This window comes from Panthera pardus, unplaced genomic scaffold (genome assembly GCF_024362965.1).
Source record: "Panthera pardus isolate Hobbes unplaced genomic scaffold, ASM2436296v1 HiC_scaffold_8, whole genome shotgun sequence".
Lineage (NCBI taxonomy): Eukaryota > Metazoa > Chordata > Mammalia > Carnivora > Felidae > Panthera > Panthera pardus.
In genome coordinates this window covers 155279217-155296492 of record NW_026527013.1, presented here as the reverse complement: position 1 = coordinate 155296492, position 17276 = coordinate 155279217, and the positions used below count along the sequence as shown (strand labels likewise).

The 17276-nt window shown below is 46.5% G+C and overlaps 1 protein-coding gene across 3 annotated transcripts in view; it reads left to right on the top strand.

Moving 5' to 3' along the window:
- Window positions 1–4621: 4621 nt before the first annotated feature.
- Window positions 4622–17276, top strand: part of DENND11 (DENN domain containing 11) — a 53591-nt gene continuing 40936 nt past the window's right edge. The window contains exon 1 of one of the 3 annotated variants that reach the window (XM_019452976.2): window positions 4622–5033. In XM_019452976.2, coding sequence (XP_019308521.2) covers window positions 4766–5033 — 268 coding nt within the window. In that variant the 5' untranslated portion in view covers window positions 4622–4765. The remainder of the gene's footprint in view (window positions 5034–17276) is intronic. The other 2 variants (XM_019452975.2, XM_019452973.2) reach the window with 2 other exon arrangements.

Here is a 17276-nt window from a genome sequence, read left to right as displayed (position 1 = left end):
GAGATCGTGACCTGAGCTGAAGTCGGACGCTTAACCGACTGAGCCACCCAGGTGCCCCACTTTATTTTTTTTTAACGGTTCATTTTAAACATTGTGTCTCCCCATCCGACCCCCAATAGAATCTAAATTCCATCAGGACAGGGGCTTAACTCTCCCTTGATGCTCTGTTTTCATTACCGGGAAGAGGGTGTGGCGCACAGCAGATGCTCTGAATCAAGGTGCGGGCCCTGCATGCATCCGATGTATCCTCATGTGGGCGCTACTGCAGAATGAATACCTTTTAAGAGGTTTCAGATTTTAAGTTTCCTACTCCATTGCAAATTCCAGGGGCCTAAAAGGGAGGAATGTGTTGATTTTAAATAACTTAGTAATTTTGACTATCTATTCATTTTATTAATCCCTATAACCATTTCTGCCTCCACCTGAGCTCCGCCTGTGTGGTACATGATTTATTGTGCTTTCAGCTTGGGTCAAACCAACAAATGCCTGTAGCACAGGCGATCTGGAAGGAAACAGTGCAGGCAGGTCTGACGTATAGCTAATATAGTCTAATGTATACAGTAGATATTAAGAAGGCAGAAGTCTGGAACAGACCAGGTTCACCAGGATGCCTCTGGATGCCCCGAGCTCTGGGTCCTCAGGACAGATGGGACTTAAGTTCACAGGACAGAGAAGGGTACAGATATTCCTTAGGGCACAGGAAGATTATTTTTTTTCAAGCCCTTTATTCACAGTCTTAATTTTACCCTCTTACACCTCAGCTTGTCCCACAGTCTGGACTCTTGTATGGACCAGTAGTATCCATCCTAGTCAACTAACTATGCAGTTTGGTCACGGAGGTAGTGTAACCTGTTCCTTACCTGGGAAAATAACAGTCAAAGAAATAGCTGAAGATTTTTTTAAAGGGTAGAGAACACTACCTCTCAAAAAAAATTAAAACTTATAAAACTTGTAAGAATAGTCACATCAGTGGTGAAGAATACATAAATTAGTAAATATCAGGAATTTAATATTGTAATTTCAAGGGGAATTATTAATCATAGGAATTGAAAGAATTATTCAATAAGTGGTGTAGCAATTATTAACTAGTCAATAAAAATTTTAGACTCTCACTTCATATCACGTATCAATATAAACATGGATTAGATTAAGAAATCAAAAGTCAACATAAGAAATCAACATATAAATAACTAAAAGAATAAAAGTGAATATTGAAAAAATTTCTGGGCGGGGACCAACTTTCTAAATGTCAAAGCAACATAAGAAATCACAAAAGAAGTGGGGGCGCCCGGGTGGCTCGGTCGGTTGAGCGTCCGACTTCGGCTCAGGTCATGATCTCATGGTTTGTGAGTTCGAACCCCACATTAGGCTCTGCACTGACAGTATAGAGCCTGCTTGGGATTCTCTCTCTCCCTCTCTCTTTGCCCCCCACCCTCTCAAAATAAATAAACTTTTTAAAATGCCATGTTCATCTGACAAGTTGGCAAAAAGTACTTTAAACGGCAATATCTAATTGCGACAAAATGAAATGGATGTCCTTACATACCCATGAATCAACAATTTGGCAGTATTATCGAGAACCTTAAAAACACAAATACATTTTAACCCAATATTGCTGCCTCTGGAAATCTGTCATACATAAGTCAACAACCCGAAAAGCTGATTGTATCTGCCCTGTCACCCCTCCTTCTATATTTCATTTCTTGCCTGATAGCTGCCTTCCCTGCCAGGCTATAAGCCTGGTGAGAAGCGATATCTGCCTTCTTCCTGGCTGCCCCATCACTGTGTGCAGGGCTCGGCATATAATAGGTAGTGTTACTTCAGTGAAATTTGGCCAACACTTTAGGCACAATGAAAGGGGGAAGGGCTTGAGTGTCCAACAAGGAGAAAATGGTTAAATAAATTTTCAAACATACATACAATGGGAACCATTAAAATGATGCATACAAAAAGTTGCTAAAAGGATAGGAAAATGTTCCCGGTCTGATGTTAAGGAAAAAAAATACAAAATTTATGTATGGTATGATTTCAACATAAACATGGAAAACTTTTCATTATATCATGTATTTTAAGATACAGCATTATTTTTACATGCCACTAAGAATTTTAAAATGCCCCAGGTGAGGAGTCGAGCATTTTACCCCATATACACCTGTGGCAAATAAACCTTCCACATGGACAGGGCCAGGTAGGGAAACTTGTCTCTATCATTGGCTGGAGGGAAGAAAAACATGTCGCCCAAGAATTTGCACTATCAGCCGGTGTTTGCACTAGCTTGCGTTTTGAATTCACACTACCAGCACGGTCCAAAGAACCTCAAGCACAGGACTTAACTCAAAGTACTCTCTGGTTGGCTGTGCCTGCAGAAGGCCGGCAAAAGTAAACACAAATCTCCTCGGTGAGAACTCGATCTCAGTGGGGCTGGCAGCAATCAGGAGTCACCATAGCAATGCTAGCAAGTGAGAAGCTGCACCCGAGAACTAGCAAAAAAGATAAGCAAAATCTTAACAGTGGCCAACCCAGTGGTGAGATTATAGATCAAAATCACTTTTATATACTACATTTTATATACATTACGTGTTTTATATCATATAGATATATAATGTAGATATGTTCAGTATTTGGGAAAATAAAATAATTTTATTTTAAAATTGAGATATATGGCATTCTAGGGGAACTCATTTTAAAATATAATATCATCCAGGGCGCCTGCGTGGCTCAGTTGGTTGAACATCCCACTTTGGCTCAGGTCATGATCTCGCGGTTCCTGAATTCGAGCCCCGAGTCGGGCTCTGCACTGACAGCTTGCTCAGAACCTGGAGTCTGCTTCGGATTGTGTGTCTCTTTCTCTCTCTGCCCCTCCTCTGCTTGTTCGCGAGCTCTGTCTCTCAAAAATAAATAAATGTAAAAAAAAAATCTTTTTAAAATATAACATCATCCTAGGGTCCCTGAATCTGACTGCCCTTCATTTCTTCTTGCCCTTCACACTCCTTTCCCACCAGAGCTATTCTAATAGCTAAATTTAATTAGTTTCTTTTCCTATCATTTCGTGAAATTCAGTAGATACAGAGAAGATAAATCTGATGGTCAGATGTAGAGCCCTTTCAGACTGTGAATGTGTTAAGAGGTCTGTCATCACCATCATTAACATTTTTGAGCACGTGTTAAGTGCAAGATGCTAGGTTAAGCCTGGCAGGAGGAGCCAGTTGTACCGAGGTGTTAAGTCTCTACTTTTATTCATCTGCTTAGTTGACAAATGCTTCTTGTGCACCTGTTATGCAGGGCACTAGGAATCTGCAGATAGACATGGTGGCTGGTGAGCTAGGACACATACGTTAATAAGTGTGGGAAAGGCTCTAGGTTTAAGGTTTGGACATTTTAGTCTTTTGTTTATATAGCAAATTATATATAGCATATATATCTGAATATATATAGGATGGAGATTATGAGTTTATTTCCTGGCACATTCACAACTTTTGGTACCTACACAACTTGAAGGTACTAAACTAGGGGGTTCTGGGTGGGGTTCACACAAAAGATCAGGAAAAAGAAGTCCCTTAGGGGAGAAAGAGAAAAGTCAGAACCAAAGCTGATGGCTTTGGAAATTGAGGATTTTCTATGAACCCCCTGTTTTATATTTAGAAATAATATTTTGAATGCCCCAACCCTTGGGTATATCTGGTGGCTAAGTAATCAGAGGAGGTGGGAATAAGAAATAGCCGTTAAAATAAGAAAGAATGAGGAGAGGAGAGAGACCTGTTCAGACATGACTCCTCCAAGGTTCGAGGAGTCCCAGCAGTTTGCCTGCTCTCAGAAGGATCTGGTGGATTTATGCACCGGGTGTCACTCAGGCAGTGCCGAAGAAGAAGCCTATCCTATGTGCCAGAGATACAATGAAGACACGATTTAACCCCTCTTCCTAAGGAGATAATAAATGACTGCCCGGGGCTGCTGTTTCCAAGCCAAAATCCATGACATAACCATAATCTATTTATGCGGCATTTAGCCTACAGAAGGGGGACTGCTTTCATCGTTTGGCTCAACCTCCCCTTCCCGGGCCCAAGGGCAAGTAAATGACCATCCACCACCTTCTCTGGAGGCTTAGTCACTGAAATGGATGAGCCCCAGGCAGGGTCCAGGGAAGGGCGGGGCCAGGCAACAGCCGACTGGGTTCTGCACGCAAAACTACCTCAGGCAGCACACCCAAGCCCACAGCTCCAGGAGGCCAGGCCACATCCAAAGCCCAAACAACCCCGGGGCGGCCAAGGCTCCCTCTCCCGCTTCACTTCCCAGCCCAGCGCAGGCTTCAGCCACACTTCCAGGATTATGTAACACATTTCTGTCATGGTCCATATGACCAGTGAGATTACAAAAAGAATGATGGCGTATAAGAATTCACGGTGGTACAGTTATCCGACGGACTCCCAGGTGAGAAGGCACCTCACCCCAGCACAGGTGGACGGATCCAGGTGGATGCGCGTCCATGCCGCCAGACGTTTCCCGTGCACCGGCACACACATGCACCCGCGAATCCCAGCCAGGCACGCAGTTGGGCGAAGCCGGTGGGGAGGACGCCTTCTCCGGCTGGATCGGAGCGCCGGCCCCGGCGGGAGGGCGGCGGCGGCGGCGGCGGCGGCGGGCGGGGCGGCGCGGGGCAGGTGCGGCCTCGGGCGGTGCGGCGGCCCGGCCCGGCCCGGCGAGGGGAGTTCCCGCAGCCCGCCCCTGCGCCCGCCCCTCGCCGCCCGCGGCTCCTCCTCGCTTCGCCATGGTGGAGCGGGGAGACGCGGCGCCGCTGCTGCGCTGGGCCGAGGGCCCCGCCGTCTCCCCGCCGCAGGCCCCGGAGCCGCAGGCCGGAGGCCGGGGCTGGGGCAGCGGCGGGGGCGGCCGGCCGGCCGCGGAGCCGGCCAGGAGGCGGGGGCCCGAGGAGCTGGGTGCCTCCGAGGTGCTGCTGCAGCCCGGGCGCCTGGAGCTGGGCGACGTGGAGGAGGACCAGGTGGTGGCCGTGTTCGTGGTCACCTTCGACCCCCGCTCGGGTGAGAGCCGCCGCTCCGGGGGCCGGGAGAGGGTCGCGCACCCCGGGGCTTTGGGGGCGGCGGGGGAGGGGCTCGCTGCGCGCGCACCCTCACCCACACACCTGCACCCCCCACCCCGCCGCCCCGCTCGCTCGGAGCGGCCAGAGTGCCCCCGCGAGGTCCGGGCGCGGGACGCGGGGCTTTGTTCGCGGAGCCCCCCCGACCCCCTTCTCCTTCCCGTCCCGCGCGGCCTCCCGGCAGATCCGCGGTCCGCGCCCGGGTCCCCACAGCCCTGTTTGCACTTCTCCAGTGCTGCAGGATCCCGTCGGCGGCCGCGGCGCGCTGCCTTTTGTTTTCTGGCTCTGCTGAAAGGTGTTTTTTGTTTTTTTTTTTTAATTTTTTTCCCCATCAAGAGGAGAAATGCCCCCCAGGTGAACTCCTGAAACAGATTGTACTGAACTTCCAGGTTTTCTGCTTCCCCGCCCTCGCTCCCCGTCACTCCCGGCACGGTAACTTTCCAAGCGGCCAAGTTCACTTGCTCTGGCAGCATCATTTTGAGGAATTAGTGCCGGGAGCATTAAGGGATAGGACTGAGGGATTAAACTGGAGGCGGATTAAAGGAGAAGCCTCCTCAGGTAGACTCTTGATGGTTTGTATGGAGAATTAAAGGGTTATCTAAAATAATCTTGAGCCTAATTAACCAGGAAGGAAGTGTCCAAGTGAGTGGTGAAAGACTTCGTGGGGGTTCAAAAGTGAGTAAATACACTCTCTGGGAAAGCCTCAGGTGGTTGCTGCGGGGCCTCAAGCTGGAGCTCATCAGCTCTCAGCATTGAAGGAAGGAGTGCCTATTCCTGGTTCTGGGGTTTTAGGAAACCCAGATATTTCTGACCCTAACTCCCCGAGGGGAGTCCTGGAATGAAGAGTGCCTGGTAGTGAATGGAAATAACTTCTTCGTGATCCTCCAGGGAGGAGCTGTAGAACTCATTCACAAGAACCTGATGGGTGGCCGTGGGGTGGGAGGAGAAAGGCCTGGGATCTTCAGGTGGCAGAAGATAGTGTCCAGGCCGGGTAACTGACCTAGGGTCCGGGATGATAAAGCAGCAAGATGCAGGAAGAAATAGCACAGAATAGAAAAATAGTTGGTGGACGGACTAGGCCTTTCAGCCTCCTGTCTATTCCTTGGCCCTTATCCCAGTGGCTTTCAAACTTTTTTGATTGTGTGTGACCCACTGTTGGAAGTAAATTTGACTTCACGACCACTACACTCACAGGCATACAAATGAAACTGAAACCAGTTTCATGAAATAGTACTAACCCCTTCTACATGTGGTGCATACTGGTATTCTCCTTTTTCTTTTTTAACACCTGCTGGTTGACTCGTATGGTTGGGACTCCTAGATACCAGTGATTTCAGAAGCTACTGTTTCTGACCAAAAGCAGTCTTTATTGGTAAATAAAAACGGATACTTTGTAACTAATAATATTCCTTATCCCCTATCCCATCATCTACAGGTAAATGGACGCAGGCATGGGACTGTGGGAAATGCTGAAGGCTAGCTAGAAGAAACGGCAAGAGAGCACTGACAGGGTCCGATTCCGCAGCGGTATAGCACTGGCAGTAGAGTCTAGGGAGGGGAAAGAGAAAAGAAAAGCCCTACACTAACCACAGATGCAGTTGATGACATTAAAAAGCACTACAGAGCTGGGACCCTCCCCCTGCCTTATCAGTCCCAGCTGTGACATCATTTGGATGGGTATATGTATATGGAATATACATACAAGGGGGTATTATGTAATGTTTTCAAATTAAGGTTAGTGTGGACAGAAGGGATTGTAACTGGTCCTTGGACTCTTTGTGCAGGCGTTTTACTATCATGGTGTTTCATGTAGTTTGTAATCCTCTATTTTGATCATCGTTCATACCCAGTTTATACATGAGCAAGCAGACCAAGGGTGATTAAGTAATTTAGAGACATTAACTAGCCAATACATACTTGACTCTTAAGTTCAGTTGTCTAATGTATACCACACTGTGTGAACCTCTGCCCCCCCAACTTTTCATCTTTACTGTGTCCAGAGGGTGGAGAGGAAGGGAAGGAGTGGGAGAGAGGACAGGGGAAGAGAGAGAGAATGTGTGTTTAGCTTTGGTTGCTTTTGGTTTTTGTTTTTTCTGAAAGCTGCTGTTCCCTGCCCATAAACCTACCTCTCCTTTGTCACCTATCCCAGTCCAACAAGTCTCTTTGCATCTTGTAAAAATACTCTGGAAAAAAAAAAATACTCTGGTAGTACCTCTATAAAGTGAAAGTAATATGGTGCATCTCCTAATGTAGAAGTTGGAATGAATGAATGCTGAGGTTCCTGGATCCTCAAAGGTTAGCACTAGGGCTCAGAGCTCCTGCTGTGTCCCTTATCTGGCGGTCGAGGCAGTCACTGTCCGGAGAGGTGAGATGCCAGTTCTCAGTTCCCCAGTGAGCTGGAGACATCACAGGACCAGACCATGTTTCCTGGTTCAGTTCCGTGTCCTCCTCACTCTGCTACTGAGGCTGATCTGCTATGTGTTACTCTTTAATCTTGGTCCATGTTTTTCAGTTGGGTTAGAGCACAATGCTAGTAACCTTGGTCCACCAAGACTTTTGCCTTCCTTAGCCTTTGATACCAAAAATAGTAAAGCAATTACTGGCTTCTTTATAAAAATCAGAACATATCACAGAGCTTCTCACGTGGGAGAGATTGGAGTTTTTTCTCTTGCCTGCCTACCTACCCACTCCCCCGTGTTTCTTCCACCTGTGTCCTGTTTCGTTCCCTAGGAGCCCCTCCCTTCTACCCTGACCTACCCAGTCATTTACTGCCCAGCCCATGGCTATTTCATTCAGCTTCCCATCTGGTGGAAGTAACTGTTGGCACGCGTGCACACGAGAGGGCGAGAGAGAAGATGTGGGAGGAGAGAAATCCACGGCTGTGGTGCAACTTGCGGCGGGGGGGTGCGGGGGGGGGGGGCAGAGAAGGTTGTGAGTGGCCTGTGGTGAAAGCGGATGTAAGAGGGTGTGAGGGAGGAGTGGGTCCTGGTGAGGGTGTGGGAGGGTGTGGGAGGGTGTGGGTGGACGTGTGCATGAGCACACGCTTCCAGCAGGAATACACTTAGGGATTCTCAGGCTGGTGTATAACAATGGGAGAGAGCAGTTCTTTTATACTTCTGGATACAAGTTTTGGGTTGGGCATTTGTAGGAAGGATCAGAGAAGAGGGTAGAGGTGTAATGCATGCGATTGTCATTGGATTCATGGTTTGAAAATTATGGTGGTCATATCTACAAATGACGTGAGGACCGGGGCCTCAGGTTCAAGTGCAGTAGAGGCGCGTGTGCTCGCTCTCTCTCTTTACTCACTCACTCTCACACACTCAGTCTCTCTCTGGAGCAGGGAGCCCTGGGATGGCAGTTCTGGCCATCTGGGCTACAAAGCTGCTATTGACAGCAGGCCCAGATGCTTACTATGCAAGCCAGGTGGGAGGGTTTGGCAGCCAGAATCTTGCTCTTTCATTGTGATCAACCCATTATTCAAGCCTTCGATTCTTAATTTTTATTTTTTTTTCTGCCCACTTGTGTGTGAGCCTGCAGCAGGTAAAGCTTTGGACACAATGAATCGTTGGGGCTGTTTCTTTATAAGAGGTTCACCTTATTTTTATTTAATGTTTATTTATTTTAGAGCACAGGCAGGGGAGGAGCGGAGAGAGAGAGAGAGACAGAGGATCTGAAGCGGGTCTGCCCTGACAGCAGTGAGCCCGGTGTGGGGCTGGAGCTCACAAACCGTGAGATCATGACCTGAGCCCAAGTTGGAGGCTTAACCCACTGAGCCACCCAGGCGCCCCGTAAGAGAATTGCTTTAAACTGCTACATTCCCCCCAGCCTGAGTTATTTCATGGGGGGTCTGCAGATAATTCCTGTGTGGCGTATGCTTGCTTTGGACTGCTGAGGAGGGCACAGGGGAAGGCTGAGGGGAGGAGAGCTGAAGTTTTTGAGATAATCTCTTTTCCTTTTTGTTCTTCCGGATGAGGAATGAATTACTACCCGTTCCTCCCTCAGCCGCTAGCCACCACCTAAAGTACATCTAAACACCTGTTTCATTTAGTGAGTCTAAATGCCCCTAAATTTATGGATTTGAGATCACTCACATACCAATTTTAATCTCCATACGGTCTCCAAAAGTCCACACTGTACAAGCATGTTCTTTTCCACAGCAGACATGAGGGGGCACGGCGGGATTAAGGTTAGGTGTGGTGTCTGAGACCCAGCTTGGAGCATGGCCCACGTCCCCTGACTTGTGCAAATCGTAAGTGGCTCCAGCCGTGACAGGGGCAGTGACAAAGTAGAGTGAGAACGGAAGATGTGGGACATAATTTTGAGATGCAAAGAGCAGTCCTAAGCACGGCCAGCTCAGAGGGCAAAGAGAGGGCGCTTTCTGCCAACCAGCCAGGAGGTCCTTAGAATGATTAACTGCCACATCCTTTCCCAGAGTTCCCTCAGATGTCAGTGGAATGCAGTTGTGGTTAATTTCATTAATCCCACGTTGGCAGAATCTTCCCCGGCTGTTGGTGATTCACCTGCTTGTGGTTTTCAGGGAAAAGTCAGTGTGGCCATCTGCTGTGAATTCTGTTTCTTAAGAGAGTCAAGCAGGAATAGGAACCATAAGACCCACCAGTTACTGGGTCCCCATTATGCGGGGGGTTTCGGGGACCTGGTCTCTAATCCTTCTGACGCTGCTCATCACGGTAATGGCTCGGGGCGGTGGGGGGGGTGGGGGGGGTGGGCAGGAGAAGATGCCCTGAATTCACGGAGCAGAGAGGTCAGAGCCCAGAGGCCAGCCAAGTCTCCAGGGCCAGTGCTCCCTCCTCACACCGCTGCCCAGGGTAATACGATACAGAGTCTGTGAACTGGAAGGGTTTTTCCACTTGAAATTAATGCATCGGAATTCAGCCATGGATTGGTTGAGGGCTGACTTGAAATCACCAGGATTGATTTCTTCCTGCCCCAGGTTTCTTTATCCTGACTCTTCTTTTGCTTCGCGCATACTCTCACCCTAGGTGGTTTTAAAATTATTTAAGACCATTTAAGACCAAAAATCAATAGAAGCTATTTCCTTTTCTGGTGTTTGGAGGCTGAACCAAATAATCTTCTGAGGTTTCTTCCCTCTCTGGCATTTGGTGACCCCCCCCCCCCCGCCCGCCCCGCCAAGGAAATGGTTCTGTAGAGGGAAGGTGGGGAGGGGAGGCGCCACGTACCCCTGGATTCTTGCCTTTCTTCCCGAGACAAAGTTCCTTTTTACTTCCCAGCTAAAACCAGGGCTCGTGTCTATGCTGATGAGACGATGGAATGGGTGAAAGATCAAGGCATATGTTGGGGAGGGAAAAGGGGGCACAAAGCTCTGCTCCTGAGGTCAGAAGGAGCTGTAGGACGTGTGCTGATGCAGCCACCGATAGCAAGACCTCAGGAGGAAATCCTTGATTGGAAACCACCCAACAGGAGGGAGGAGGGGGAAGGAAAGTCACGCGTTTCCCGTTAGAGATTATTTCGGTGAAGATCCTTGCTCTGTCTACTTTAAATACTTTGACATGAACTTTGTAACAGGCAGCAGCAGTAACAGCCCACGTCTGTTCTCCCAGAGCAGTGGTGGTGCCGAATCACCTCAGTGTACACGGAAACAGTCCCGTTTGCAGTAGATGGGACAGAGCAGATCTCGCCCAGTGCAGGAGTTCATCAAACATCAGCCCTGGGAGGCTCTGCCGTGGACACAGCTGCCAGGCTGACCTTCCGAACCATGGAGAGGCAGGTTCAGACCATCTGTCCATCTGCACCAGGCTCAGCCTCGCCCTCTGGCTTCCCCTGGATGACTGGGCTGCCTGCGCAATAAGCTGGGAGTCCAAGTTCCACGGGGACATACATATTTGCCTTTGCATGAGCCCAGCCCCTGGCACTGGCTGCCAATTATGTTCTGCCAATATTTATTGAATGGCCGGCTGGACGTACATAATGCAGATTGCCACATGTGACCCTCGTGCGCTCATGTGGCCCTTCCCCAGAGGTTGTCTTTGCAGCTAGAGATGAGGCTGGGCCTCCAGGTGGGCCCACGGTTGCGAAGGAGAGAAAGTGAGGCGGGAAAGCCCTTGTCATTGTCAACTCGTCTCTTTTTGATTGATTACCCCTCGGATGAGCCCTTCTGTAGAATCCTTTTGGGCCCCAGTTTCCTGGCTGAGTTCTAAAATATGGTGAGGGTATTTGGGAAGCCAATAATAGTCCGAAGACCAAGACCGGGGTAGTTAGCATTCAATGGGAAGTTTTTCTGGCATGCAATGGGTTTTATTTTTACAGAATCACTTGTCTTTAAGTCTCTACAAATTTTATATGTAAACTGGCTTCCAATTTTTGTGAATGGTGTAATGTTTCTGGAAAGGATGACCTTTAGTCATGATGCCTCGTTATTACCCTACTTAGTGTAGATTGCCCCCATTTATTTTCCTTTTGCAAAGTCCTTTCTGCTTACCTTATGTTTTTTTCACATCCCTATCATTTAAATTATGTTCTCCAATTTGTTGAAATTTTTTAAACCTCAGAAAAGTTGGAGGACTAGTACAGTGAATACTTCGAGCCCGTCCCCATTTGTGGACATTTTGCCATATTTGCTTTATGCGTACACATCTCAGCTCTAATGTGGAACATGCATTCCTAAAAGTCACTGTGCTGTGAAAGACTTATGGTAAAAGTCACAAGGTTTATGGAGAAGATGGGGTCAGGGCACAGCGCTCAAAAACTGTCAGTGACACATTTTTTTTTAAAAAAAGGGAACCAAATAAAAATGGTAGGACAACTTTACATATGATAACTAGTTAGGAGATGCATAAATACTCAAAGTTTGGCACTTTACCTTAAGACACCTGGGGAGGTGGAGCCTGTGATTTACGGTGAAATGAATGGAAGCGGAGCTATGTGACATTTGATGAACAACAGTAGGCCTGGAAGTGATAGTCAGGGCTCTTAACTCTGAAGAAGGTAATGTGTGAGTGTTTGAGGTTTGGGGGGGGGGTGTTTTGTGTATTTCCGTGCATCTCATTTCAACTGGGTGCAGTTTTCTGCATTCACATTGTGATCCTTGTGATCAAAATCACCTATCAGCAAACAGGAAATCCCCTACGATCAAACGGCTCCCTAATGTATCAGTTGCTTTGGATCGAATTCAGCTGGCGTTATAGCAGAACTGACTATATATAGAGGTGTGCTTATCTTTTTCTGCTGAACTATTTGACAGTAAGTTGCAGACATCATAACATTTCTTTTCTGAATACTTCAGTACAAATCTCCTAAGAATAAGGCCGTTTTCCTACATGACCACAATATCATTACCAATCCCAGGGTAATTCACCTGCATTAATTGATCCGTTACCTTCTTTTCTTAGTTAATAAACATTTTTTTTACGTCAGTTTCAGATTTACAGAAAAACTGAGAAGAAAGTGCAGAGGGTCCCATATCGCACCTTCGCACCCAGTTTTCCATTTTTATTCACATCTAGCATTAGTGTGCCATGTTTGTTACAGTTGATGAACCAATATTGATAAATAATTATTAACTAAAGCCGATAGTTTACATTAGGGTCTACTCTTTGAGTTGTACATTCTCTGGGTTTGAAAAATGCACGATGTGGGGCACCTGGGTGGCTCAGTCCGTTAAGTGTCCGACTTCGGCTCAGCTCGTGATCTCATGGTTCCTGAGTTCAAGCCCCGCATCAGGGTCTGTGCTGACAGCTCAGAGCCTGGAACCTGCTTCGGATTCTGTGTCTCCCTCTCTCTCTGCCCCTTCCCATGCCCCCCCCCCCCCCCCCGCACCGGGAATAATCATCAAAAAAAATAAAAATGATTGCTTTAAGTACGTATAAATATTTCATGATGATTTGATAAAAGGAGTTTTAACATTGTTTAACAAAGCACACCAACTGTGAAAGAAATATAAAAGTTTTATCCTTGGGGTGTCTGGGTAGCTCAGTTGGTTAAGTGTCCAACTTTGGCTCAGGTCATGATCTCGTGGTTCGTGAGTTCAAGACCCACATCAGGCTCTGTGCTGACAGCTCAGAGCCTGGAGCCTGCTTCGGATTCTGTGTCTCCCTCTCTCTCTGCCCCTTCCCACTCATACTCTGTCTCTGTCAAAAATAAAGAAACATTAATTTAAAAAAAATGAAAAGAAAAATGCGCAATGTTACATATGCGCTGTAAGAGTACCCCTACAGAAAGGGTTTTATTGCCCTAAAAATCCTCAGTGCTCCCCCTACTAATCCTTATTTGCTGATCTTTTTACTATCTCTTAATTTTTTCTTTTCATGGATGTCACAGAGTTGGAATTATATAGTATGTAGCCTTTTCAGATTGGCTTCTTTCTCTTAGCAACATGCATTTAAGGTTCCTTTATGTCTTTGTGGCTTGATAGCTCATTATTTCTGAACAGTATTTTATTGTCTGGATGTTCCACAGTTTGTTTATCCATTCACCAACTGAAGGACACCTTGGTTGCTTCCAGTTTGGGACCATCAGAAATAAAGCTGCTGTAAACCGTGGGCAGGCTTTCATGTGGACCTAAGTTCTCACTCTTGGGATAGATGTGAAGGAGCATGATTGCCTGATCATACAGTGAGAGTATGTTTAGTTGTAAGGAAATGCCAAACTGTCTTCGAAAGTGGTTGTACCATTTTGCATTCCTACCAGCAACGAATGAGACTTCCTGTTGCTGCGTGCTCTTGCAATTAGCATTTGGTGTTTTCCATGTTCGGGATTTTGACCATTCTAATAGGCGTGAGAAGAATCTTGTTTGGATTTGGAATTCCCCAATGACATGTAATTTTCAGCATGTTTTTCATAATCTCATTTGCCATCTGTATATCTTCTTCGGTGAGATCACTGGTCTGATCTTTTGTCCATTTTTAATATTTTTTTAAGTACACTCCACGCCCGGCATGGAGCCCAACATGGGGCTTGATTGAACTCACAACCCTGAGATCAGTACCTGAGCCGAAATCGAGTCATATGCTTAACCGACTGAGCCACCCAGGTGCCCCTTGTTCATTTTTTAAATTGGGTGTTTATATTTTTCTTAATGTTGTGTTTTAGTTCTTTGTATATTTTGGATTTAAGCCTTTATCAGGTATGTTTTTACAAATATTTTCTCTGTCTATGGCTTGTCTTTATTCTCTTCATAGTATCTTCCACAGATCAGAAGTTTTTAATTTTAATGAAGTACAACATACCAATTTTTTTCTTCATGGATCTTGCTCCTGGTGTTGTATCTAAAAACTCATTGCTAAACTCAGGGTCACCTAGATTTTCTCCTTTGTTACCTTCCAGAAGTTTTATAATTTTGCATTTTGCATTTAAGTATACTATTCATACTGAATTAATTTTTGTGAAAGGTGTAAGTTAAGTTCTGTGTCTAGATTCTTTTTTTTTTTTTTTTTTTTTTTTTTGCCTGTGGTTATCCATTGTTGAAGAGATAATCCTTTATCCATTGTATGGCCTTTGCTTTGTTGGCAAAGATCAGCTGACTGTATTTGTGTGGGTCTGTTTCTGGGCTCTGTGTCCTGTTCCGTCGATGTGTCTAATCTTGTCTAATCACTGTCTTGATTACTGTAGTTTTCATGGTAAGTCTTAGAATTGGGTAGTGTCAATCCTCACTTTTTCTTCAGTCTTGTGTTGGCTGTCTGGGGCCTTTGCCTTTCCATATAAACTTTAGAATTAACTTTTCAATATCCACAAGTAATTTGCTGGCATTTGGATTGAGATTGCATTGAATCGCCAGCATAAGGAAATGTGAAATCCCTATGCTCAGATCGTTCAATACTTCAATTGTGTTGGGGCGCCCGGGTGGGTCAGTCAGTTGAGCATCTGACTTCCGCTCGGGTCATGATCTCGCAATTTATGGGTTCAAGCTCTGTATCGGGCTGTCTGCTGTCAGCATAGAGCCCGCTTCGGATCTTCTGTCCCCCTCTCTCTGCCCCTCCCCTGCTCACTCTTTCTCTCAAAGATCAATAATCTTAAAAAAGAAAAATACTTCAGTTGTGTCGACTCTAGTTCAGCAAGCAATGTGTCAAAACTGACTATATAAAGATATACTTTTTTTTTTCCTGAGCCTTTTGATAGTAAATGCAAACATGATGATCCTTCTAAATTCTTGAGTATAAACCTCCTAAGAAGAAGGACATTTTCTTACATAACCACAGTATCATTACCCCTAGGATAATTAACATTAATTCATCAGTTGGCTCTTTAAAAAATGCCTGCCTGCAATAAAGTTGTTTTTCTTTCATTATTGTTATTACTACGTAACACCCATCCTGTACCGTGCTAAGCGGTGTGCCGTGTTGGGATGTGACGATCAACGAAGTTCCTGTCTTTAAGAAGTCCCGTCTCCTGTGGAAATAGACCTCTAAGAGTGATTACATAGGCTGGCATGAGGACCAAAGTAGCTTCGTCTACTTCATTTACTTTCCTTTCATTCAAGGAGCATGTCAGTAGGTAAAGGTGAGGGTAACTAGTCCCAGAGCAGTGCTCTGGAACCCGTGCTCATTCCGTGACTCGCCAGCCTGACCCTGATGGAACTTTCCCCTGAGGGACTTACATCCATCTAGAAGTTAAGACTGTAACTACCAGGATGTCACTCCCTCCATCTGAGTCTGTCAGTTTCTGTAGCGCGAGGACCGGACACGCACAGAGGGACGAGGGTGGCGGCTTTGAGAGCCACGCTGAGGAATGGGGGCTTTCTTCTACAGGTCAGTGGTGTCAGGTAACACGTGGGTTTGGCCATGAATACCAGGGACCCAAAGTAACAGTGGCTTAATCAAGATAGGAGTTTATTTCTCTTTCATGCAACAGGAGATAGCTAGCCTAGGGCTGGAATGCTGGCTCAGTCCAAGCGGCCATCCAGGGACCTAGATTCATGATGGCTTGTCACCACATCCACATTCTAGACAGCAGGATGGAGGAAGGGACAGCACGTACACCTGCCCTTTAAGGTACTTTTTGGCAACCGTACACCTCACTTCTGTCCGTTTCCCATTGGCCAGAATTGACTCATGTAGCCGTACCTACAGGCAAGAAGGTACTGAGGAACGTAGTTGTGATTTGGCTAAATATAGGAGGTTTTGTTCCCTGTAAGAGTGGATATTGAGGGTCAACTTGCAGCTCCTTGTGCGCTGGCATTTCTTAAAAAAAAAAAATGTCTTCAGTAAAATTAGTCCCTTAAGATGCTTCTTCCCCCCACTTTGGTGGGCTGTACAGGGGATGCTTGTTAAGAATAGGTTTATTAGCCCCCAAATTTTGGAAACATTAAGGTCTCGTAGAGGTCCACAAAGCAGAGTAACATACTAAAGGCTCTGAGAAGTTCTGCAGTAAAGAAATGTGTCTATCCTTGTTTACCCTAAGATAATTTGGCCAAAATCCCTTTTGAAAAATGTGTTTCGTTTTGTTTTTGTTTTTGTTTTGTTTTTGTTTTTTTGCAGAAGCTCTGTCAACAAAAGCTTTGGGAAACACTGCTTTGGGAATTGTTAAAGATCTCTTAGTTAGCCCCGATGAAGACATTTTTACGGTAGTTCTATTCCTAGGGATGTTGTCGACGGAAATGTGTGCATATTGTATCAAAGTTTAATCGAAGAAACAGAACCGCTAGGAGATGTCTAAAGGGATTTATTGCAAGAATTTGATCTTATGCAGTTGTGGGAGCTAGGTAGGCAGGCTGTATAAGGCTGTTGTCTTTCTGCCTGATGAGGGAGCTGGAACTCTGTTGGGCCGGCAGTTATGGAAGAAGAGAGTATAGTTGGGAACATGGAGAGAAGCTGGAACTCATGTACAGGAACCCGGGTCAGTCCGCCTCCAGCTTTCAGGATGTGGGTGTCCTGATGAAGTTGATGCCCTTCATTGTGGAACTAAACACACACCTGGCTTAGGAGTCAGAGAAGGTGAAAGAAGATCCAGGGGAAGGTGGGTCCAGCATTCACGGGCCTGGCTGCCACCCCCAGACCCCCGAGGTGGTCCGCAGACGAGCAGTAATGCACACGAGCTGCCTGGTGCTCCTTCCCCAGCCTCCTGATGTGCATACAATATGCCGACTGCTGCCCTGCCATATCACTCCCACATCCCACATCCCACATTCCACCCGTCTCACCTGGAATTCACGAGGAAGGCAATTCTGAGAGACGTAGTTTGGCCTAGCCAGGCTGACCTATTACAAAGCCACCCC